The sequence below is a fragment of the Micromys minutus genome, assembly GCF_963924665.1.
Source record: "Micromys minutus genome assembly, chromosome: 25".
NCBI classification, from domain to species: Eukaryota; Metazoa; Chordata; class Mammalia; order Rodentia; family Muridae; genus Micromys; species Micromys minutus.
The window spans coordinates 7,936,795-7,963,129 of record NC_137960.1 but is presented as its reverse complement, the minus strand read 5'-3'; the positions used below and the strand labels follow the sequence as shown (position 1 = coordinate 7,963,129).

At 51.7% G+C, this 26,335-nt stretch overlaps 1 protein-coding gene across 1 annotated transcript; it reads right to left on the bottom strand.

Annotated features, from left to right (window-relative positions):
* Positions 1 to 100: 100 nt before the first annotated feature.
* Positions 101 to 26,335, bottom strand: LOC308436556 (pyridoxal kinase). Its single transcript, XM_080937520.1, has 11 exons — positions 26,190 to 26,335; positions 16,160 to 16,214; positions 14,191 to 14,295; positions 12,698 to 12,781; positions 11,593 to 11,639; positions 10,201 to 10,286; positions 8,486 to 8,531; positions 7,990 to 8,101; positions 7,097 to 7,233; positions 5,332 to 5,398; positions 101 to 5,127 (listed from the first exon to the last, which is right to left on the bottom strand). The coding sequence occupies exons 1-11, from the start codon at positions 26,274 to 26,276 to the stop codon at positions 5,015 to 5,017; spliced, it is 939 nt and encodes a 312-aa protein (XP_080793646.1). The 5' UTR covers positions 26,277 to 26,335; the 3' UTR covers positions 101 to 5,014.

Below are 26,335 nucleotides of genomic sequence, written 5' to 3'. Positions count from 1 at the left end.
CACAATTTTCCTTTTAAGGGTTGTTTATAAAAAAACAGGCACTCGTTTTGGAGGAGCTGGCTGGGGATAAATTGACGCTAAGAACACTGCAGTGAAAATATTTATTTTGGGAGTCATAGAAGTCAACAGACTAGCACAGAACAAACACGGCTACACAGTGCTCATGTCCACAAACACACTGACAGGGGACAGTACACAGGGCTGGGGGACATGGGCCTAAGACCCCCTGAGCCCAGAGCTCGCCCCTCCTGCGCAGCAGGAACTGTGGGGCCAACTGTGCTTTGCTCTAAAGGCCAGGGGCCTCCACAGAGTGTGGTCTCTGGGAAGGACTAGCAGGGTCGGGCCAGCCCCACCATGCAGCCAGTCCTCCAATTGGTCCAGGATCCCAACGCATGGGTGAAAGTCTGACACGCTCTGTAACAGAAATGGGCAGCTACAAAGCTAAGAGCATTCGAGATGGCACCCATGTCTCGTCCTTCAAGAGCTTTGTTCATGAAGAATTCACCTCCATCCACAAAACACTGACATCACACATGCCCCACCCCCAGCATCCAGAAGATGGTCTTGGGTTTTGTGGGAATCACTCAGGCCTGAGTTTTGACTGACTTCACTTTGCCTTTCCTGCTCTGTGGGACACGAGGGAGAAGGATGTGCTAAGCCTCTGTGACCTCTACTGTGTCCTGCACCCCCCAGTACACACCCTTGTCACATAAAGCACGAACAAGGTCTTCTGTGACAGTGCAGCTCAGAGGCTTCCGGAACACCAGCCCAGGTCACACTAAGGTTGAAGACACCTCCATCTGCCTGCATGAGGGACAGGCTAGCCCTGCAAGGCAGGTACTGAGGTGCAGACATGGTTTCACCCAACATCTCAGCCTGCCTTCATGGGGCCTGCTGGCTCTCTAGGATGGGCAGTGAGGTATGGCCAAGGCTATACCCAGGGCCTTCTGGAAACTTCCAATCATGGAAGTCTGAGTGGCAGGCTCTCCTGTTTCCAGCCATGGGTAGCTTCAGGGCAGTGGCAGCCCTGGCTGGCCATTCAAGAGCTGACCAGGGCAGGGTGGGGTTCCCTCAGCATCAGGGAGACCTTTTCCACCTGGAATGTGTGTCCTGTTGCACAAAGACCAGAAACAGCCTGACAGTGAGCCAGGGGAAGGAATAAGGAGATGCTGGCACGGGGGAGCTCAGCCACAGGGAAGGAAGGTAATACATGGGGGATGGGGACTCTGGCTCTGAGGACATTCTCTGCCAGGCCCTTTAGTGGGGAATCATTAAATTGTGTTTGTTCCTCCAAAGTTAAAAAAAGAAAAAGCAATTTAGGCATAACCTTGTATGTGCATAAAGATGGTGTCTTCCTACACAGCATAGTGTGATTTTTAAAGCCCTAACAGACAGTTCTACACAGTAAAAGGCAACCAACCAAATCTCCTTCACATTGAACCTGACTTCCCAGAATGGCCCCTTGGGGTTGGGGCTCCTGTGGTCAGCACTATTTGTTATGTGGACAGGCGTGGCTTTCCAGGGCCTCTCAGTGTAGGTAGCTGGGTGGACGTCTGGAAGAAAGACTTCAGTTGGTAGCCACAAAAGGGGGCACTGGGCTGTGTCACACTCTGGAGGGCACACCAAAGCCTCGGTCTGTGCCTGTCCACTCAAACTCCAGTGTCCTCTCTGGTCCCGGTGGATACCCAGCCTCAAAAGAAAGGTTCATGGAAGGGCCAGTGCAAGCAGGTAGGCCCAGCCTCTGGTCACTGGGCATGTGAGAACTACCTAGGTATGGCTTGATACCCCAAGTGAAGATACAGCAAGGAAGCAAAGAGCTTAAAGAACAAATACATTCACTTCTTCTTTCCTTCACTCTACAATGTCAGGTCTGAAGTAACGGGCTGGGTACTGTGTCCAGGAGCTGCCCATAAACACAGTGAAGCCCTCAGCACTGCTCTGGCCAACCTACCTGCTTCCAGGGCCCCTGCCTGTCTTTCTCAACAAGGACAGGAGACAGCCTGACCTCCAACAGCCTGTGCTGGTCTCTTATCTCAGATGGTGGTGAGATTCACATTGGGAATGCAGCCTGTGGGGCACAGAGCCCACTTTTCAAATTCCCACGTTGGCACAGCTAAGCCAAGACTGCTCCCACTGAAAAATCAAGCAGCTTTTAAAAAGTGGGCTCTTAGGAGCTGGAGAGATGGCTCAGCAGCTAAGAGCACTGGCTGCTTTTCCAGAGGTCCTGAGTTCAATTCCCAGCAACCACATGCTGGCTCACAACCATCTGTCATGGGACCTGATGCCCTCTTCTGGTGTGTCTGAAGACAGTGACAATGTAGGCATATGCATAGAGTGAATAAGTCATAAAAAAGTGGGCTCACAAGTTAAAGAAAAGGACAGTGTCATTGTCACAATCACTAACATACTGCAAAAGTAAGATAGAGGCCCAGGATCATCTAACAGGAGCCAGCAGGGATTTAAGATACATATGTGGAAAGTCCTTCTTGGTACCCAGGAGGTTGAAGGAGATACTCTGAGACAGAATCAAAGTCCCCAAAGGGAGCGGGCAACACTGGTCTAATGCAGCTTCATTTCCAAACACATATTTTGTTACTAAACGTGGTAAGTGGGAGTAAAAGCCAACTCTGACCTGGACACTAGGGAGCCAGACCCTGTGCTCGATGGCAAGCGCGGCAGCAGACAGGTCAGGAAAGCCAGACTTCTGCCCAGGGCCTGTGCCCAGTAATCGTTTCCTTAGTCACATGCCTTGGCCACCCACAGCTTCTTCTTTTCCTGTCCTGTCAGCCCCAAAGCAGAAAGGACAAGAAAGACTACAATGTTCAGAGATACAGAAGACGTTCTCGGGGTTGGGGGCTGAGAGGGGGTGCACAGAAGTCATCCAGTTATGTTAGCAAGAAAGGGTCTCCTCCACCCCCATCAGCTCTGGGCTACAGCAAAAGGGGCTAAGCTTTTCCTGGCGTAGTACATATAAAAGTGCCTGAGTTCCGCTGTGGCAGCGGGTACTTCCTCATCTCTTTCATCACAAAGTCTGTCCTCAGCCCCACTCCTGCCTTTAACCTGTTATTTTTAAGTCTCTTCACTTTGAGACTAGGTCTTTCCTCATCCACCCCGACATCACTAAAAGAATGCACTTGCTGGCAGGTGAGCCCCAGGAACACCCCGGTCTCAGCTCTCTGCTACCCCGCACTGTTTCCCTAGTGGCTGGCAAGGTGGGGCTCTCTGCGAGGCAGTGATGGGCTTTTTATGTTGCCAAATGGGGAATGAGGCTGGTCCTCACTCTTACAACACAGCCTTTGCGTTCCTTTCTCTTGGGGCTCAGAGGTGTAACATTGGGACCAGACATGGACACAAGTCAGCATGTCCACACCAGAGAGCCAAGTGATTTTATCCTGGGGTACTGAGGGTCAAGGTAATTTTTTAAATTACATTGTGTTTGTGTGTGTGTGTGTGTGTGTGTGTGTTTGTGTGTGTGTGTCAGAGAGGGAGAAAAAGAGAGCAATGTATAAAACACAGTTCACAGCTTCCTCCAAAGCTGTAAAGGCTTATTATCAACAGTCAGCTTTGTCTGCTGATCCATTTTACCGTCAGTGACTAGAAATGTAAGGAGCTCAGAGCTCAGACTAGGGGCTGGTTCAGGTCCACGTGGAACAGCATCTCCTCTATCTGAGTCATGTTAATGACAGAATGGACATAGCACTTTGAGATTCATTCCCTCTAAGGGTGAGGCATAGGGTACCCTCCACCTTTTTTAGCCTCTCAGTTCTCAGGCTGTAGCTTCTCAGAAGATGCTGATCTCACGGACTGGGGTGCAGAGATGGGTGGGGGTACACTGATCATAGAAGTCATGATGGAAAACCCAAAAGCACAGCCGTGACTAGAAGAAGAGCCAGTAAATTTACCTCTGAGCAGTAGATACTGGAACATGTCACAGTGTTCTGCTGGGGTCTAAGAGGTGCCCCTGTACACACAATGCCAATATCCTCCGTAGAAGAGAAGAACTTCCACAAAGACAAAGAGTTCATTGACTTCACAGAAGGCCCTCTTGCCCCTCAGCTGGGCACAGGATACAGAAATGGGGGTGGTGAGAGAAATCAGAACTTAAGTATGCCACCAGGGGGCAGGTACCATTTCTGCATCTACTTCCCTGTCTGTGCAAACCCCTGTGCAGTACTGCACTGTCCCCAACAGCATGTGGCAGGCACAGTGCCGGATGACAGTCCTGCAGGGCTGGGTGAGTGACCACAAGAGCCAGTGAGGCAAATGTCCTGAACTCCCAAGCTGCCCTGCACTAAGCAGCTCAACCCTATGTTGGTCAGTTTCCTAGAATTTGCTCCCAAGTTGCAGGCGACATTTGCAGACGCCCAGGTGGCTTGCAGATGCCCTGGAATGTTCTGCTTCCTTAAAAGGCCCCTGTCACAGTGACCACATGCTTGTGAGCCTATGTAGCCAAGCATGGGGATATGAAAGCTTCCCCACCCAGCCCAACAGCTGCAGAAGTCTGACATTCTGGTCACTCAAAGAGCAGCAGAGACACAGAAACTAAAGCAGGAACCAGGGAAAGACCAGATGGCAATGGAGACAACTGGCAGAATTCTTCGGATGCCAACGGTTGAGACCTGACCCGGTTTTAAAGACAGTGTCTACACAGGCAGACTATACACAACCAAGGATTGTGTATGCACAGGGGCAATGGCGGCCAGTGGCCCACAGGAGGTCCAAAGGCTCGTCTCCTCCACCCTCCTTCCACATACCTATGAGTCAGCATGAGGCAGTCAGAGCCTTTGGGGAAGGGGCCACGGTTCTGAATCACATTTCTACGGCGGCTTTGTCATTTTTAAGAAAACATAGAGAGATGGCACATTTTCCGGAAGGACACTGGCTGAGACCCGACTCTCAGGAGGAACACAATGTCAAGTTTCAGTCATGGCTCTAAGGCAGACGTTACAGCTTTTCACAGGGATGAAGACGGTCACCACAGCTCGGTGTGTGTCAGGGCGAGTGTGCTTGCTCCTCACAACACCGTGGCCTGCACCACGATCTCGGGGTCCTCGATGTCCTTTTTGCTCTGGACCATTCTCAGCTCCAGCTGAGCCGGGCTGGGCTTCTGTCCTTCTCCTGCTTCGGCTGAAGAACACAGGGAAGATCAGAGCAGGCAGGATGGAAACTGAGACACCCTTCCTCCTCCCACAGGGTCTCCTGCTTCCGGGACTCCACACTGCCCCCTGCTGCCTCACTTCTGACATGCAGGAGGCAGCAGAGTCTGCCCCACCCTCCTGCCCACCTCCAGACAGAGACCACCTCCCAGGAAGGCAGAGCACAGGCAGGTACCTTTTGCACACCGGATGGTTCTCTGCAGCACGTGCTGCATGGCAGACACTGTTTTCTCACAGGCCACCTGGGGAGAGGACAGACACTGAGCCGTGGCCTCCTCCTACCTGCTGAGCATGTCTGTACAGAGGGCATCCTCAAGTACCAGCTCCTCCAGTCACCAGGGAGCTGGCCTCACTGTCCCTCACACCCACAGTGGACACGGCTGGACCCCACTGATCTGACTGCAGGATAGCCCCCCACAGATATGCTTCTGCATCCGTCTGTATCTGGAGGGTCCCCCATAGCACATGCTAGAGGATAGGCCTTCTGCCTGGGGTGCTATTGGAGGGGTGACAGCTTCCACAGGTGGGGCCTGGTGCAAGATTTTTGCTTCCTGGATCCCACTATGATGAACACCTACAGGTCTCAAGCAACAAGGCCAGCTCACCACGGACAGATACCTCTGAAACCGTGAGTGGAAAGAAAACTTTCCTCTTTGTAAAGGATCTCAGGTATTTTGTTACAGTAGTGAAGAGAGAGCTAAGCAGATGCTGCTTGTTAATTAATTGCTTCCCTGTGGACTGAGATGCATCATTCGAATGGGTATCACTGACCTTGGGACTTTGTCAATATTGGGCACACCTGAAACACAGCAGTTGCTTAACTACAATTCCTGGGATTAATTCGTTTTGAAGACTCTAAGGAAACAGTTCTGGCCCACACTGAGTTCAAGGCCAAAGACCTGGGGAACTCTGCCAGAACCCACACACTCCCCAATTCCCGGACATAGATTGGAAGAACCAGGGCTTGTCTTGGGAGCCCCACAGTGAGGCTCCACAGGGTGAGAGCTGCCAAACCTCTGCTGCTCTGTACAAAGGAACCCCCACTGCTGCCAAGTAGACAGGGCAAGTCGGGCTTGGCCTACACCTGAAGGAGGCAAGAGGTGAAGGGCCATTACAGGGAAAATGGGGTGAGCATTCTAGACTTCAGTTCAGAGTTTTCAAAGGACTTGACACCTGAGGGTCTGTCTCCCTCCCCATCATAAAGCCAAGGGGTCAGAGATGAGGTCAGAGCTGGGAAGGAAGGATGGTGGGCCAGACCAGGGACTGACTTCCAGGTCCCCACATCTAACTGCCTCCTCCAGGTGACATCTGATCGTCTCCCCTTCCTCCAGTCTAAAGGAAGGCAGCTCTCACCCCGATTTGCAACCATGTTCCTCACAGTAAGGGACATCAAGGCTGTGGGTAGCCATCTGCTGGATGGGACAGTCTATACTAGGGGTAGGGGTTTTCCAAATTTGAGGTCCTTTTTCTTCTTGTATTTGCTGTTATGTAGGAACCCAGGCCTTGTGTGTCCTGGGTAAGTGCTCCATTGAGCCATTAACCCGTCCCTTGGGACTCTGCATTTATCATCACTGGAGGAGGACATGCTGGCTGCAAGCTGTTGTGGAGTAAGGGAAAGACCTGCTATTTAGACATTATGCAACTTTCTGCTCACAGACCGGAACATCCCACGTAGCACAGCCTTAAAAAAATTTCTCTGTCCCATCTAAAACAAATACAAATGCATTTGGCACTAGAACCCAGCCAACCATAATCCCCAGGAAACCACTCCGTCCCTCTTCCAGAGGCTTCTGAGCCAATGGTGAGCTGTGTCCTCCCACAGACCCCTGGCTCAGGTCCAGGACAATAACCCGATCCCCTCACAGTTAGAACCATAGTACACTATCTCCCCACCAGGAGCGCAGAGAGATTTGTGGGGAGGAGCAACAGGTACAACTGACCTTGAGATTATCTGGGTGCTTGTGTGTCCAGGCCAGAAGCATGGCAGCAAAGAGGTCCCCGGTGCCCACAAAGACAGCGTCCACCTTGCGCATCTCCATCCGGATGCGCTGGGTCACTGTGGAGCCGTCAGGCTTCCCTGGGGGCGGACATGAGCCAGGTCACTGGGTCTGAGACTTCTCAGTCAGGGGTCACTTCTATAGTAAGAACCTGTCATCCCAAGTTGTTCCCACTTCTCTGAAGTGACAGGAAGGTCAGCACTGCTTGTCCTTCAGATGTCACATACAGGTGGTGTGGCATCATTCTGTAGCTCTGGGACTCCTGTGGACTGTCATAACCAACCCCCACTGCCTCCACTGTCCCAAAGGAGAATGAAACACGGAACCCCTAGAGGATGAAGTCAGCATGGTACCACACACTCTGTGTCACAAACTGCCTGGACACACTGTTTGTGTGTGTCTACATGCATGTGTGTGGCACACGAGCATTCAGATACACATCCCTACACCCTTACCCATACAGAATGCTCACTGGAGCCAATGGGAGTAAACTCGAGGTTCCTGTCAGTCTGTGGCTCAGCTCCATGCACAATTAACTAAAGTCCTGTTTGTATGGGAAGTCACCACAGCCCAGCAGATGTGAGAACTTGCCAGTTCAAGCACTGCATGGATCTGAGCATCCAATGGATGGGGGTGGCTGACTCTGCTCGTGTCCCCAATACCTCACCTGGCTCCAGAGGCCTGTCCTGAGCCTGCCTTCTGTCTGACTCTCCCTTGCTGACCAAGCAGAATCTTCTCCCTATTGTGCCCCGAGCATCCCCTGACGTCTGAATGCCATGGGCTACATAAAGCAATGGGCCCGGGAGCCTGCGAGAGCAGGTGGGACAGACACTTACTCATCCTCTGGCTGCCCAGAGCGATCAGGTAGTCACTGCCCTGTGGGGAGGGCAGGTCGGAGCTGGTGATGACCACAGTGTCAGGACCCATACAGTGCAGCAAGTCCATCACCTGCCAGCAGCAAGAAGAGTGTTACCACATCCACACACTGTGGCTCTTCCTGACAGTCAAGCTTCCCAAGGGGACAGGGCCACAGGCCCTGGGAGGCCACTGCCAGCAGCCAGGCATGACCAGAAAACTTGATGGGCTTCTAGAAAACTTCAAACATTGACTGTTCCTGCATTTTGGACTTTCAGGCTCAGGAGCTGTGAGCGGACACTTTGCTATGGCAGCCGCAGGTCAGACAGGGACACGCGGTGGACTGGGTACTGCGCTGACAGAGGCATCACCTCTGACAAGGGCATGGTGCACTTGTATCCTCTGGTGCTCATCCCTTCCTGAAGACGTGTCTGTCTCCTTCCCTGTCAATAGGGATGTGTGAGAAGCTCTCCTTACCTCGAATGCTTCTTCCTGGCTGTGGATTTTTCTGCCACTCAGCAACCTGGAAGTCAGACGCAGGGAGTGAGCCAGACCCTACAGTTCAGACATCCTGACATCTGACCTACATCACCACAGAGAGCCATCAGAGCATCTACTGGCCATAAGGTCCAGGTGACGCAGGGACACTCTGGGAGAGGTTGGGAAGGTCAATTTTGTTATAAGCAGTGGTTCTCAACCTTCCTGATTATTTTTTTTAATATTTATTTATTTCATGTTCCTGAGTACACTGTCATGAGACACACCAGAAGATGGCATCAGATCTCATAGATGATTGTGAGCCATCATGTGGTTGCTGGGAATTGAACTCAGGACCTCTGGAAGAGCAGCCAGTGCTCTTAACCACTGAGCCATCTCTCCAACCCCAACCGCCCTAACTGTTACCACCTATGTTAGTACAATTCCTCATGTGATGATTCCTGTGTTAGTCAGGGTTTCTATTCCTGCACTAAACATCATGACATCCTGACCAAGAAGCAAGCTGGGGAGGAAAGGGTTTCTTCAGCTCACACTCCCACATTGTGGTTCATCACCATCAGGATTGGAGCCCAAGCAGGTCAGGAAGCAAGAGCTGATACAGAGGCCATGGAGGGTGCTGTTTACTGTCTTACTACCCCTGGCTTGCTCAGCTTGCTTTTTTTTTTATAGAACCCAGGACTACCAGCCCAGGTATTGGCACCACCCACAATAAACCCTTCCACTCTTGATCACTAGTTGAGAAAATGCCTTGCAGTTGGATCTCATGGAGGCATTTCCTCATGAGACTCTCCTTTCTCTGTGATAACTCCACTTTGTGTCAAGTTGACACAAAACCAGCCACTACAGAGGGAGAATCCTAATGTAAATATCTGATAGGAGCTCCCAAGGGGTCCTGACCCACAGGTTGAGAACCAATAATTACAAGAACAATCGTATACACGGTAAGATTCTAAACTGTATTCCTATAGATAACAACCCTGAGAAACAGCCACCTACAACACCCAGTGATCCCCCCACCACAGCATCAACCGGGCAAGCAATTTATTGACACTCTAAGGGGCTCCACTGACCAACACTCACAACCCATCTGCCTTGACCTGCAGACAGCACATGGCCCTCAAAGAGATGCCATCCCTTAGTTGGGAGGGCTAGGGCCCTCTGCTGTTCAGTCTAACAACACCCACCGGTGGGTGCACACAGGGCTTGCAGGACCCTGCTCACAGGGCAGAGAGGCCTGCACCCTGACAGTCTGGGTAACTGGCAGTTTTTGTGGGAGCTGGCTTTTTACCTAATCGGGGCCATGTGATCTAAGCTCTGAGAGATTCATGCCCTGCAGCTCCCCTTGAGTATCCCCAGCTACATCAGCCCTCAGCTAGACATGTATAACCTCCTCTTCCTCTCCTCAGAGCATCTCACCAGCAGGGAAACCCTGTGGGCCAATAGGATCATGGACCGAGAACCATGGGGAAAAGTGCTTGTCATTCCCAGGAGGCAATGGGAACCACTGCAGGGATACGGTCCAGGTTTACAGGCAAGGGTGACATGATCAGTCTAGTGCAGGTCAGGCTGTTTAAGGGCCACCTACAGGCCTGAGGGGACAGATATGGGGGCTGCCAGGGCACACGTGAAGACAGGCCCAGGACTCTGCAGGGCGCCCTGGGGCATCTGGTTTTTCTGGCCATGTGGTTACTTACTCAGCCTCAAACTGGTTGGGAGTGATGATGTCTGCCACGGGCACCACTTTCTCCCTGTACACGGGCAGGAGGTCCTGGGGGACATACTGCAGAGCACAGGAGACAAAGAAGGAGCCTCACTCACACGGAAGGAGCCCAGCGAAGGAACAATCCCCAAACAACACCTTGACGGGAGACCTGGCATTGTCACCATGAGGAAATACAACAGAGGACCCGCAGACCCTTGTCAGAGGTGACTGGGATGGAAAAGGGTGTCACCAAGGAAGAGAAGGATCTGGAGCAGGAGGGAAGGCCTCAGCTAACCAGAACAAAGAAGGAAGAAAGGGAGGTAGGGGGCTAAACACAGGACTCACAGGATGACTGAGCCAACACCAGGCCCTCTGGCCCTGTCAACTGAGTCCTGAGGTATCTCATCTCCACAGAAGACATGTCTGTGAGCCAATCCAGACATCACCTCACTGTTGATTTAAGTTATCCATGAAGAATTCCACAGAACAGTCCCTCTCTCTCCCAACCCCATATGGGTTCTGGCTCTGTAGCCCAGGCTGGCCTAGAACTCACAGCAGTCCTGTTTCCTTCCAAGTCCTGGGATGACAGGTGTGATTTACCAAGGCCAGAATAGAACTATCTTTATCTTATGTTTTTCTTGTTACTGCCATGCTGGGAATAGAACCAGGGCCTCATGCCTATCTGCAACCCTGGTCTATCACTCCAAGGTTGTTGTTAAAGATTAGGATTCGGGCTGGCCTCGAACTTGCACTCTTCCTGTATCAACCCCCAAGTAACTAGGAATACAGATGCCCATGCTCTGGTTACTGGCATCCAATTCCTACATGACACAGATGTAACTGTTTGCTCCCATGATGCTTTGCAGCACTAGTGTGTGCTCCAGTAATCCAATTCTGCCCTCCCATTTAACTTAGAGGCCCAAGGTCCTACCCAGATGGACACCCACTGACTGGCACACACTGCAAATGGGCTAAAGATAGAGGTGACCACCTGCACAGGGCACCCCTTGACTCGCAACGGACCATGGAATCAAGAGTTCTTACATAACTGTTTGGGTGCTGGCGCAGCTCAGTGACAGAGTGTGTGGCTAGTACACAGCAGCCATGGGCTTGACCCTGAAGATGTCTTTTCTGGACACAGGAGTGCTATACTGCAGCTTAGAGTCTCCATCAAGTTGGGAAAACCATCTATAACGGGAGAAACTCGTAGGACGTTCGCTTCAGTGTCCACACCAGGAGGTTTATTACACAGCTCCTCCGCTGCTGACATTTCTGTGGCTGCCACGGATCACACGGATCACACATGGAGGCATAGACAGTGCACACATCCCTGTGTGGGGGAGGGGACCCTCACTGGGTTCAAAGCAGATGACAGTCCACTCACCATGGAGCCTTCCCCGTTCCACTTGTCACCCATCACAGGGTCACACACTGCGGGGACAGAACAGAGGGTCAGTAGCCGCTGTGGCTTCCAAGGACAGGTATTCATACTGTCTGCTTTTTCTTTTCTGTTGTTGTTTGGGACAGGGTCTCAGTGTGTAGCCCAGGAGAGCTTTGGACCCACAACCTCCCTGCCCCAGCCTCCCGTGGAACTGAGAATGCAGCCATGAGCACACCATGCCAGCCCCACATCCAACTTCACTCCTAACAGAGAGACAGGTTTCCATAGTGACTGCCCTGTTTCACACTCACATCAGCAAGGCCGGGCTCAGGGCTCCCCACATCCTCACCAACACTTCTACCACCGAGCCACATCCCTAGTTCCTCCGTCTTTAGGCAAACATACAGTGCACATGTTTGCCCAAGAACAATGTGTTCTCTAGAACCTTGCCTGTCCTTTCTGCCAAGACAATTAGGCCCTTGGGATAATTTCACATTTAATTGTCCATTGTTCACCCTTTTGTCTCAGGAACATTTAAGCTCAGGTCACCTGGACTGGCATTGTCCCCTCCCCCTGGCCTGCCTGAGCCTCACTGTATTGTCCCAGGTTCAAGCACATCCCTTTGGGCCACAGTCCAACTGCAGGAACAGAGCAATGGGCAATCAGCCTTCAGGGGCAGGCCCGCTGTGCACACCGGGAGGCTGGTACTCAGGATCCAGCCTTGGACTGGGAGCCAGGTGACTGTCTCTGCTCCATGTGGCACAAGGGCCCAGAGTTGCCTGGTAGCCAGGGTAGTGCTTCCTAGACTATGCAGACAAACTAGATATATGTCCCCACCTTGTCACCACCTCTTAAACACTTTAACCTGCCTGGGGTATCAACCCAACCTACACCCCCTCAAACATCAGACTTCTCACAGCTTGGGCACCCCAGGCTTCCTCCATAATTAACCCCTCCCCTCTCATGTCTCCATGGGAAACCCTAGGCTCACCCTGACACGCCTCATGAGTCAATAACTAATAGGCAAGGGCTCAGCATGGAGAGGTGACCAGAAGACAGGAGGCAGTGTGTCCCTTCCCTAATAGGAGCAGCATAACCGGGCACTCACCGTACACAAGCTGTGAGTTCCGTTGCTTCAGTTCCTGCACCATGTCCACCACCATGGCCAGGAAGGACTTGTCCCTCGTGTAACCTTGGGAGGAAAAAATACAGGCTTATCCGCTCAAATAAGGGCACAAGGGCCATCTCCTGTCACAAGTGCCATCAAATCAAGCATGCATGTGTGTAGTGACAGGGCAGATGCTGTTACGAAGGACTACAGTGTGTTCCCAAAGATCTGTACTTATAGACAGGAAGGAAGATCCCATAGATACATAAGGTTTGATGAAAGAACAGATAACTGACAAGTAACTGAACTTTAAGACATGTTATTCCCGCCTGGAGAGATGGCTCAGTGGTTAAGAGCACTGACTGTTCTTCCAGAGGTCCTGAGTTCAATTCCCAGCAACCACATGGTGGCTTACAACCATCTGTAATAGGATCTGATGCCCCCTTCTGCTGTGTCTGAAGACAACTACAGTTTAACATATATAGTGTACTCATATAAATAAAATTTTTAAAAAAGGCACATCATTTCATATTTATTATATGTGTATGTGCCTGATTGTATGTCTGTGCATGTGTGGGCATAAACCCTCAGAAGTCAGCATGATGGTTTATGGTGTCAAAACTCCTGTATCTGAGGTTAAACATGGTTTCGAGCTTCCATGTGTGTGCTAGTAAATGACCTTGGGTCCTCTGCAACTGTGGTAAGTCTTCTTAACCCATGGAGTCATCTTTCTAGCTCCTGTTTTTATTGTGAGGCTGGAGATGACCCAGGGGTTAAGAGCTGTTTTGCTACAAGTTCTAAATTCAATTCCCAGCACCTCATACGACAGATCCCAAGTGCTTATTAACTCTAGACTTATCATACCCAATGTATCTTCTTGGGTGCACAATCACCTGTACATATAATATATACAAATATGTATACGAACATAAAGAGATGGAGGCAGGTCTCACTCCAAAGCTCTGGCTCATCTAGAACACTTCGTACACCAGGCTGCTGCCCTTAATCTCAGAGTACCACTTGCTAGAGTGTTGGCAATTTTAGGTGTGTTTCACTACATCCAGACGAGACTTGGCACTTGTAATGATTTACGGGAGGCTAAGTTTGCAGCTGCTGTGATGGCTTACAGAGTGGGGGTGGGGTGGAGGATACCAGCTGTCAAGTTTAACAAAAGACCTCCACACCCGTGATGTGGGTGCTGTGTGAATTTGTGTAAACTTGGATGCACACATGTGCACGAATATCAAATAGATAAAGTACGTAATAAATACAACAAGAAACCTAACAGATAACCTCTGGGTAGTAGTATTTTACCCTCAACCCAGGGTTAGGGGTGGTGACAGAACAAGTACCTTTGAAGGCTCTGGTGATTAGACACCCCAAGACCCTCTGGGAAAGATGCAAAAACCAGGAAAGAACCCAGCGACTGGAATTTAGGCCTGTCCCTGTCACCGCAGGTTGAGGACCCTTCCCCGGGATCTGGGGACACTCACCAGTGAGCACATAGTCATACTTGTTGACATTGTTCGCCTTGAGACCCTCATACAGCACATGCAGTTCCTGGGATGTCAGCACCTGGCCCTTCCAATGTGCATAGCCTGCAGGAAGAAAACACACTAAGTGGGGATGGGGGAGGCCAGCCTTCCCTGGTGACCATCTCAGCTGATGACAGCCACGCCCCCTCCTTGAAGAGACCCAGTGAGATGGTCTTCTGAGGGCTGGCCTTAAACCCAGACTGGATGCTCTGGGCTGAGTGTCTCAGTGATATGCCATCACCCAAAGCAACCCTGTCCCCAACTGGGGGCTGAGCACTGGTCTCCACCCTCCCAAGTCTGGTTCCTTTCAAATCAGTCCAGGGCAGGAGAGACTCAGTGCCCCATAAGATGAGCCATGGATAGGAACACATAGGCACATAGCTGTTTACTTCTCTATTCAACAGGGCATCTCAGGACGGCCCACCCAATCCCTACCCCTGATCCAGTCTGGGTCCCAGTCTCCTGTATGTGTTTCTTAGTCACCAAAACCAAGCTGCTAGGTCACTGTCATCTGACACCCTGGCAGATAAGGATTCACCCTGTCCTCTCCCACTCATTCTCTCTCCACAAATTAAATTCCTGCCAAAAAAGCCATGGGTCAAATCCTAGCAAGAGACAAGCATGAACAAGAAATGGGGCTGGCCCAGACATACGACCTGCCCTGCTGCCGGACATGGCCAGGACCCCGGGCCTCTGGGACCCTTTCTGAGATACAGGACACCTGGGCACCCACTATATAGAAAGAGATGCCAGGTGGAGCCAACCACTGACACCCTGAATCTCACCAATGTAACTGTCCATTCAGCATCTCAGGCCTCCCAGGTACACACACAGCCCCTCTAAGGGACCCAGGTGTTTCCAGTGCCTATGGAGCACCAGCTGGAGCACAGATCACTGTGATCCCCCACAGCATGGCAGTGATCCCACCCAGATGATGGTTATCCCACATGGCATGCTCCTCAGAAGTAAACTCAACCCTACTGTTCAACATCCACCCATCTCATGTGAACACATAAGAACTCGTGCTCAAAGCAGCAGTAGAGCCAATGGGGGCCATGCAGTTCACTGGAGGCCCTGGGCCATCTGGGACGTCAAATGCATGGGCACCGGTACCGAGCAGCCACCCACCATGGAGACCCACTGTCAGCTCCTATCTGAGGCTCCTATCTTCCCTCCCTGTTTAAAACCCATTACACACAGAAGTGTGTTAAGTCCTCTGAGCTTTTACATCCTGCTGGTGAAAAGCTGGACTGCTCTGGGACACACTGAGCTCCCAGAGTCCCCTTTGTGTTCAGAACATGTCGGGACAGGCACCATTAAACCCGAATGACTTTGTTCTCCTGCCAGCAGAGAACAAGGAGAGCTACACTCACCATGGACTCCAGAGGTCACAGGTCAGGGCTGTGGGAGGCACACACTTGCCCCCAACAATTCAAGCGGCTCCCAAGGACAGTTCCCTTTAGCAGTAAGCAGTGCTGTCCTTGGGTCCCCAGAATAAGACACACACACACACACACACACACTCTTCCCCTGGTGCTGGTGGTAAGTCTAGAGCCACATGGGACTCTCTTATGCACAAGGTTTTGCCATAGTAAAAAACCACACAAGCATGCAGGCACCAGCTCACTACAGGAGGACACAGGGACACTCAGTGGGACTTACCTGTTCAGCTCCCCTACCACGGCAGAAGCCATGGCTGCCAGCTTAGCAGAAGAGGAAACTGAGGCAGAGAGGTGTTTTTATTTTTGTCCCACCTGGCAGCTCCAGAATACTGGGCACACAAATCAGCATGGTGTGAGGGTACGCTCTGTACAGAGTGGCCCTTCTGGGATCCATGCCCCTCTCCTCAAGGAACAACAACTATTCCTCCAAGCCCAGGTTCGATGTCATGATCAGATCTGACAAGATGACCACCTTGAAATCCTACCTGTGTGGTTTGAAAACTGCACAGAGTTCACAGCATCAACCTCAAATCCCAAAACCTGCAGGACAAACAGAAGAGTGTGACAGTGCCTGTCTGTGACCCCTAGAACCCAGAGCAGGGGTCCCCTCCGTACCTTGAGTCCCAACTTGAGGAGGTAATAGAGGAGACCAGCCAGGCAGTAGAGACCCCTGGGCAGGAGAGCCTCAGGGTGGGAACAGAAGGCCCTGACTATGCCAGCCATGTTTGCATTTCAGGGCCACACAAGCCTGAATATGTGTCATTAGTTCAGTTACTCAGGAAAATTGCCCAAAAGGTCAGAGTGGAGAAATCTCTCCCCCTTGATTGCATGCACTGAAGAATTCATGGAGCATCCTCAGAGGGCTCACTGGTGATCTAAGAAATCGCCGGCAAACACCTGCCTGTCCTTGTCACTTTCCAAACCCACCCCTGAGTGTGTAAGACACAGACCCAGCTGGGTAGGACAACTTAACCATCCTCTACCACACCAGCCAGCATAGTCTTCTTCCTTCCTTGTCAACCAGAAGGACTGAGGTCCCCAAGTACAACCCCATTTATTGAGTAGCTTGCTGCTCTGAATGGCCTCATAGCTCTTATGGGAGTCATCCTGATGGGACAAATGGGTCTCCTGAGACAGACACTCTGGGCAGAGACTGAGGCTCCATGTGGTCAATTGCTCATCCTCAGAACACAAAGCAGCTCACTAAACCAAACTGATGTTGTGGACCTCAGAGTGTACCTAAAGCTATCAGTGAGTGTAAAAGTCTTTATTTTAAAGGAAGAGGTCAGGCTAGTGTGCTTTATACAGTCAATAAAATGCTCTCCATGTAAGCAAGAGGACCGGAATTCAATCTCTACGGCACACATTAAGAAGTTTAGTTTGTGGTCCATTGTGCCACAGGCTCTTCATCCGAACCTTTTGGAGCCCAGGGAAGGCAGATCTCTGAGTTCAAAGCCAGCCTGGTCTACCAGGAAAATTCCAGGATAGCCAGACATACCCTGTCTTGAAAAACAAAAACAAAACAAGCAAGCCTAATGTGGCAGTGCTGGTCCACAATTCCAGTTCTGTGACAGGTTCCTGGGCTCTGTACTCAGCCAGCCTAGCCTAATTTGTGAATCTCTGGCCAGTCAGACACTTTGTCTCAAACAAGGAGGGGACTTGGGAGAGATTTCCACAAGTTAGGGACACTTGCTGTACAATCACGAGGACCAGAGTTTTGGTGTGAGCACCCTGTCTAAGAAGCCAGATGCTCTATAACACACTTGTAACCAACCCCCGCTTCTGGGGAAGGGGGGGTTGATCCAGGGTTGCTGCTCCCCAGACTGGCTTAGAAGACATGTGCCCCAGGTTTAGGAAGACCCTGCCTCACAGGAACAAGTGGAGTGTGAGAGAGGAGACTGCGGGAGACTCCTCTGGATTCTGTGAGCTCACACAGCTGAGTGAGTGTGTGTACACACTCAGACCTGGCTACAAATTCAGACACCAGAAAGAAAACCAAACCTTTTAAGGGTAATCAGCTGGAGAATGGCACTCAGAGTTGGCTCTGAGGCCTCCCCATGCACACAGGCAACCACTCAAATAAGGACCCTTTCTCTGCAGATTAAAATGAAAGGGATAAAGGATTCTGTCTAGATGCCCAGACAAACCAGAAGCCACTCACAGACATGTCCTGTGTGACACAGTTCCAGAGAGTTTTCTCGTGTTACCTCTTCTACTCTGCCTCCTCAGACTTAGCAGCTTTTAGGGTGATCTCCTCTTCTTGCTCAAGCCCCCACCCCTACATACCATCCCCCACTCATCAGGTGGCCAAGAGAGTTCCATTACTCTAGGCCACCATCTGCCAAAACAAATCTCACCCAATATCCACTCAACCAATGCTAGGCCTGGGTAGAGGTAGACCCTGAAGACAACCTCAAGGGAACACACCACATAATATAGATGCCACCAATAAAAGAGCCAGAAAGAGGGGCTACTAGGGTGTGGAAACCAGGAGCCCAGGATGAGCAGGAATTTGTTCAGTGGCTGTGGCTGGTGAACAGAGACAGAACCTACCAGAGTCTACAGCGACAGAGGTGAAGAGTATGAAAGCCTTGTAAGACCTTTGCCAGAACTTCAATGTAAACAGAGAGCTGAGGACTCCCCCGACCAGGACTCCAGGACACCTGAACAAAGGGTCCTGTGAACCTGACCCACAGCCAGCAGAGGGGAAAGATGGCAGTGACCACGGATTGGCAGGAATCAGGACTCTTCACAGCACACCTTTAAAACCCCAGACCTGGCGTTGGTGAGACGGCTCAGTGGTTAAGAACACTGGCTACTCTTCTAGAGGTCCCGAGTTCAATTCCCATCATCCCCACAGTGGCTCATAACCATCTAATGGGGATCTAATGCCCTCCTCTGGCAAATAAGTATACATACAGACAGAGCACCCCTATATTGAAACAAGACCACAAGGAAACACCCCATAATGTAGATGCGAATAATAGAAGGGCTAGCAAGAGGGAGTAAATACATTAAAAATGCGAAAACAAAAAAAAAAAAAAAAATTAAACCTGGGGATGGAGATGGCTCAGTGTTTAAAAAAAAGAGAGTCCAGGAGAGAGAGAGCGACAGATATGAGAGACAAAGCCTGGGCGGCACCAGGGGAATGACTGCCCTGGAGGGGAAAAGGATGGTGGGGTGCTGAGTACCAGCAACATGCCACACGGTTGGCGGTGTTTTGCTTTGTGCTAAACCACCACCGAGCTCAAGAGCTTATGGTTTGCATCCAGAAACTCATCTGAGAGTATCCGCAAGAGCAATTCGACGAAAATCAGCAGTGGTTTTAATCCAGAAATGTAAAAATGGCACTTGGCAGAATCACTCGCCTATTCCAGGCTTCTGTGCACCGATGTAGGTTCCAGCATCTCAAACCCCTTAAAATTCTAGTCAGCCTGTGATGGGCCTTCGATGGAAACTTTGATGACACGTCCTAGAAACCCTGCCAAACGAACTCGGTCCCTCTGCTTCTTCTGCCAGTGTTGATAATTAATCCTTCGGGGTGGGCACACAAATCTGAGAAAGAACTCGCTATTTCCTGCTTCTGAACAATGGCTCTGAGCCACCATGGTAGCATTTCCATTTCAAATATGCCTGTCAAAAGTGGTGTATTCATCAGTATTTCAGATGGTCTCAACGTTTCTGGACTCGGCCTCCCGAAGTGCATATACAAAGATCAGCCAGGAACCTGGCTTTTCAGGTGGGAACTCTTCCTGTCAGCTCAGATTCATCCTCTGGGAGGCTATGGCTGTGACTTCAGAGCTCACTCTTCCTGCAAAGTAGTGTGGCTCTTGGCTGAGTACTTCCAACAGGAAAGCAGGACTGAAGGGCTGAAGGCAGGTGCTTCTCCGCATTGGTCCACTGGTCAACTCTTCCCTAGAACTGGTCAACTCTTCTCTAGAAGAACTTGTGTGTCTGTGTGTGTGTGTGTGTGTGTAGTTGTTCTGAGACAGGATTTCTCTTTGTAGCCCAAGCTGGCTGGGAACTCAGAGATCACCTGCTTCGGCCGCTGGAGTGCTGGCCTCTTCAGCAATGCTTTCAAAACATGATGGGATTTTAGGAGATCTGGCTTCCCCATATCCCCATGGATTCTGATCCCATTCACGAGTCCACTACAGAAGGCATGAATGCCTCAGCAAAGATGTATACTAGAAAAAGCACCTATTATTACAAAGCTCCGTGGAGACCCAGCTCCAGCAGATGTAGAAGGTCTGGCTGACCACGTGAGAAGTGACCAATGCTGGAGGCACACTAGCACTGACAGACAACTGTGCTGACAACCACAGCAGGCTGAGCTGCTGTTCTCAGGGGGTCTGGCGGAAGGCAGGGTTTCCAGACCAGCTGATGGATGAGGTTGGGAAAACTGAACATCATTCAGTGGAGAAGCCCAGGCTGTCCCCTGGGGTAAAGCACCCCACCACAGCCTGTTGTACTTCCTCCCACTGTCGGGGCCACCAATGCCCCCAGAGGAGTACAAGAGGTACCCAGGAAAGTCAAAGTCAAAACATAACATGAGAAGCTTGCCTTTCCTGCTTCCTGCTGCCCATGGCTGCCAGATCGGACTCCTCCCCCTATCCCTCTTGCAACCCTCAGACTCCACCCCCGGCCGCCCCGCTCCCAACCACCCCATCCAGTTTCCAGCAGTGACTGTGTGCTGTACTGGGGTGGCTGTCATGGGCAGGTGCTGCACATCCCGGGGCCTCCTTGCCCGCCCCCGCTGCTGCATCACAGAGCCTCCACCAAGGAAGCTCAGGCAGCCTGAAGCCAGGCAGCCAGATGTGGTGCATTTAGAGCAACTGCTCAGCTAATCTCTCCCAAGGGAGGCAGAGCTGCTCAGCACAGCAGGAGCGGGTAAGCTCAGGAATATTCCAGTGTGGATCTCCCACAGGCATCTAGGGACAGAGAGGAGGAGGGCAGGCTGACCCTCAGGTGTTTCCAGCCCCAGTCCCAGGCTGATGCTTAAGCTTCTTTCACAGATGGGAATCAGCAAGCAGGCTGGGCCAGCATCTTGTGACTCTTGTCACCCTGAGCCACCTAACAGTCAAAAAGTCACACACTCCTTCCTGTCTACTGGTCTCTGACCAGCCTTCTCACTCAGCCACACCACACCCTCTGGTCTCCATGGTGAATTGCTACTACACAGCTAGCATCTCATACAGCATCTCCCCTCCTACCTGCTCACTCCAGGTCCTGCATCCACCCCCAGCCTGGCTCACAGCACTGGCTGCCAGGATTACAGTGCTAGACAGACATAGGCGGGGACGGTGTGCAGCTGCTGGGCTCTGCTTGTATTGTTGGACTGCACAGGGAAGCCGCAAGGGCAGTGTGCTGTGCTGAGCTCACTGAGATGGCCTTTGCCAGCATGTGATGCTGCTAGGTCACTCTGAGACTTGGTAACCCAAATATATGTTCTGGATGACTACTGAGAAACAAGCAGGTCAGGAGATGTCCACCACCTCGTCTCCTGGCTGGCCAGTTGTCATATCTGGCTCAGACAGCTCAGAATGGCTGGGCTTCCAGGGGCTGCCAAAACAGCATTCCTGATCCCAAATGAGTTGCTCAGTGTGGCCTTAGCTCACCCCTAGAGGCCACTGCCTCAGAGCCACTCCTGCTCTAGTCTAGGGTCACTTGACCATAGGGTGTTCTGCAGATGGCCCCCAGAAGGAGCTCCCCCTTCATGTCCCAGAGTGAGTAGAGGTAGTAGACCCCCACCCATGGGACCTCACAGCCACTCATAGCAACTGCCCTCAGGGTGGGCCATGCCTTGTCTGCCTCGGTGCTGTCCTCAGTCCAGCCACGCAAGGGCTTGCTTTACTACGACAACTAAGGTACGACAGGGGATCTCCAGCTGACTCCTCTGGCTCCTCCATCTCAGCCGCATGGCTCAGAAGACCAGTTATGTGCAGAGCTTGGGAACCTCAGTCCCCACTGTTCCCTTTCCTTTACAAAGGGACATGATGACATCACCCGATCCACAGCTTTTCTCTAGACCCTAAACATGGCCATTTTCAGATTGCTCTGAAGGCAGAATATAGTTTTCTCTGAAGGCAGATAGAAGAGAGAAATGATCCCCGCACATTAAAAAATGAGTTAGGGAAAAAAACAAGGGAGGGGGTGCTGAAGAGTTGGCTCAGTGGTTAAGAGCATTTGTTATTCTTGCAAAGGACCAGGGTTCGATTCCTGGCACCCACATGGAGTCTCAACACTTCCTTAGGCACAATGAAGCATGTGAGGAACAGATGTACGTGCAGACAAGGCAGAAAGCACACACAAAAATAAAGTTTAAAAAAAGAAAACATAATGGCAAATCATTGTGCCAGGAAGGCTCCAAAGGCACACACAGGATTCAGGAAACCCAAAGCACATACATATGTGCATTCCTATGTGTGCTCACATATATACACACATGTATACATGTATGCACACCCTTGAGATATTGAAGCTTCCCTCTTGCTTCTTTCAGGAGGAGGTAGGTTGGAGGTATAGCTGGGGTATTCACTCATCTATGAGAAACCCCAGCAGCGTTTAACAAAAGTATTGGGAAGCCGGACATGGTAACACACATCGTGAATTCCCACATAGGAAGTACATGGTCTGTGACTTTGAGGTCAGCCAGGCCTTGTGGTGAGACATTGTTTTAAAAGGACGGGAACAGAGGACTAGGGTAGAGCTCAGTGTACAAGCTTGCTAAAACCCCCAAACTCCTGGGCTCAGTCCTCAGAACCACAGAAAACTAGGAAGCAAACCTTGAAGTATTCCACTGGTAGCCACTTCCTGTGGCTCTGGTCACATGAAGCCCTTGGCCACTATACCCTGGCCTGGGGCCAGAAGCAGAAATGAAAACAGGGGCAAGGTTCTGCTGCCTCCTAAGAGGGGTTGGTTTCCCAGCTGCCTAGGGGAGACTGGAAGGGTGAGCCAGGGAGACTCTGCAGGGATCATGGGGAGCCAGGGCTGATGGTCCAGGAGTGTGTCGGTGACACATGGCAGAAGCTAGGGGGTGACACATGGCAGAAGCTAGGGGGAGCTCCCGAGCCACAGGCACAAGTCAGGCCCAGCAGCTTGGTGCAGGTCTGCAGGGGAGGCCCAGAAACTTCCCCAGACATTCCTCTGGTATGAAAGGACAGCCACCTGATGGTGAAACCTGTGGACACCTGGGTCAGTCCTAGGAAGCCTCCTCAGCCAGGAAGCCTTCTAGGATTACAAATGTCATGGTCCCAGCCAAGGCTGCATCCTCTCTTTCTAGCTCTGCATCCCCATATTCAGTGATGTGAATGAGAGCTGCACTCCTGCTTGTGCAGTAAGAATGCCCGCACCCCGCCTCCGCTGAGCACAGCTCCGGACCTGGGGGTGTTCCTGTTGAAACAGCTGCTCAAAGACTGGACAGTGCTGGCCCCAGGTCACCAGAGACTCTGCCAGTGCCAGCCCCATTGTGCTCACTGAGGCTCCCCATGTTGGAGTGTCCCCCTTCTCCATCTTATTGTGTCTCCCTATCCAGGGCTGCAGAGGTGTGGTGAGCAGCAAAGAGTTCACATGGGTCAGGACGGAGTCCCCAGGTCCTTAAGCACCTCTTAAGATGGAAGAGCCCCTTCCCCTGACCCTCATCTGCTGCAGAACTCCGGGACAGGTCCTGCACCTCTCATAGGTAGCACAATAGCGCTAACCCTAAATGCTAGGCTGCAGGTGAGCCAACCCTGAGGGCATGAGCAGAGACCATGTCTGCTGGGCAGTGGAGTGGACGAGGGAGACCCTGTGGTGGTAGGAATACATTCGGCCCCCACAGACTCATGTATTTCCATGATTGGCCCACAGGAAGTGGCATTTTTAGGAGGTGTGGACTTTTTGGAATAAGTGTGGCCTTGTTGGAGCAAATGTGTCATTGAGTAGGTGGGCTTTAACACCTCCTAGTGTCCAAGCTCCACCCAGTCAGAAGAGTGCCTCTTGCTGGCTGCCTGAGTAATAGTAAATTAATAAATATATATTTTTTAAAAAGATATAGAACTTTCAGCTTCTCCTCCAGTTCCATGTCTGCCTGCACACTGCCATGCTTCCCATGATAATGGACTGAACCTGAAACTGCAAGCCAGCCCCAACTAAATGTCTTCTATGGTTTGCTTAGGTCACGTCCCTTTTATAGCAATTAAACAGATGCCCTCCTCCTTGTCTTTTGCCATCTACGGCAGGCTGGTCCTAGGCTCATTTAAAGAACTGGCCCTGTCTCTCACAGGCTGTAAGACTCAGGCCAGTGGGCCCTGTCCCTTGCCTGGGCAGCACGGTAGAGCCAGCCCTGAAGGCATGAGAGGCCTCCTCCTAGGTGGCTGCTCAGTTGGGTGGGCCAGACAGGGCAGGGCGGAATCACTCACCTCAGTGGTGTGGGTATAGTGGGCTGACCAGCTCAGATAACTCTTAGATCCAGAACCAGGGCTTTGAATTGGCCCACCCCAGCATCTACCCCATTAATGAACTGCTGGAGTGTGTGAAGGACCTGGTCCCACAGACCAATACAAGGGATCTCTATGACACAGGACCAAAATGAGGAAATCTGAGGGGAGTCCCAGTGAGGTTCCAGTATTGATGGTGTGGCAGAAGCCAGAGGCCTTGTGCAAGACTGACTCATTGCAATAAACATTTCCAAGCAAAGTGTGGATATAAAGGTGTAATGTGGGACACATTACAGCTTGCACAATGGGATTCCCCACCTTTTTTTTTCACTGTTGGAGGGGAGGCTGAAAGGGTGGAGGTCAGGTACAAGGGGAGGGAGAAATGAGAGATTGGGGTGTATGATATGAAATTCACAAAGAGCCAATAAAAGGGAAGGACAGGGGGCTATAAAGAAAAGAGGGTAGTCTCCTCCCTTGAGCAGTTAGAACCCCATATCTTCACTCTGAATAAGGACTCTGAACCCTTGGACTGAGGACCAGGGGACCTGGGGACACTGTGCTAGATGAAGGAAGAGTACAGGAAGTGGAAGAGGCAAGCAACACAGGACACAGGGCCTCAGAGGCCTGCACACCTCTGCCTAAGCTGAGGGGACTTCCTGAAGCTCAGAGAGCAATGGCTAAGGGCTTGAACCAGCACACCGGTGCATTCTGGGTAGAACAAGAATGTGTACACTAGACCGAGTGGGTGAAGCATTGCTTATCGACCAATAGGGGCTCAAACACTCAGCCACTGCCCTTGCCTATGGACTTTCATCTCCTCTGCGGTACAATGACAATCATTAGCTCTATCTTGTCCGGCAAGCAAGCCTGATTCAGGACAGCCGTCGGCTGTGCTTAGATGCAGTCTGCCCACCTGTCTTCCTTCCTGGTCCTTCCTGCAGGTCCATGGTAACCAGCTGCCCCGCCCTAATGTCCTTTGGGGGGTGTGGTCAATGCAGCACCTGGATGTGAGCTGGAGGGAATGGGGACCTGCTACCTTGCTCAGTGACCAGCCAAAAAGGTGTATTGGCTGGCCAGGTCATGTCAATTTTCCTGCTGAACCGGCTAGGCAAGGAAGTGCCACCAGTCAGCCTGACATAGCCTCTGGCCCCCAATTCTTTAAGATTCTTTAAGATTGATTAATTTATTAATATAAGTACACTGTAGCTATCTTCAGACACACCAGCAGAGGGCATCAGATCTCAGTAAAATGATTGTGAGCCACCTTGTGGTTGCTGGGATTTGAACTCAGGACCTCTGGAAGAGCAGTGAGTGCTCTTAACTGTTGAGCCACCTCTCCAGCCCTCTGGCCCCCCCTCATTCTAATGCCCACTGCACCCTGGTTCCCTCCAAGGGCAACCAGTCACAAGCAGGAACCACCACCTGCCAGAAATGATCAGAGACAGCCTCATTTGTCACACACCTCACAGGGGAGAGGCTCTGGGACGACAACGCAACAGCCCTTCTAACAGGTTGCTTCCAAAGCCAAACTCAACAAACTGTGTTGTCTTAGGCATAGAAGGAAGCGCGCGGGAGGTGTAGGCCGGCTCAAGATCCATCTCAGCGGATGACAGCCCACTCCAAGAGTGGTCAGACCCAGGCCTTCTCCTTGGTCCAAGCACACAGAATAGGTAGAGAGGCAGAACCTGGATTTCAGCAAAGTGAGCAATCACTAGTCAATGTGTCTACCTAGAGGCTGTCCGCGCTCCCGCAGGGAAGGATCCTCCCAGCTCAGCATTTCAAAGCTTCGGGAAGCCCCCGCCCACTGCTGTCCAGGCAGCCGGAAGCAACAGGGACCCTCAGGGACTACCATGTGCGCCACAGCCGGGCAGGGGGCTTCGTGCCACTTGCAACACCCGGCTGTAAGCTCCCCAGGGCACTCCACACCCCCGGCCTGCATGCACCAGGATCTGTCCGCCGCGCGCTCAATGCGCGATGGGGGAACCCAAGGATGGCCGCAGGGGGCCAAGGTCATTCATGAATCCGAAAGGCCACGCAGCGAACCCGCAGACCCGCAAGAGAACAGCCCGGGAGGTTACATAAGCAGTGGATCGCCTACCTGCAGAGGGAACATGGCCGCTCTGTTGCCCACGTAGCCGCGGACAACATGGCTCTGGATGGAGAGCACCCGACATTCGCCCTCCATGCTGGGAAGACTGTAGTGGCTCGAGGTCCAGGTGGTGTCACGGGCTAGGGCTGCTCAGG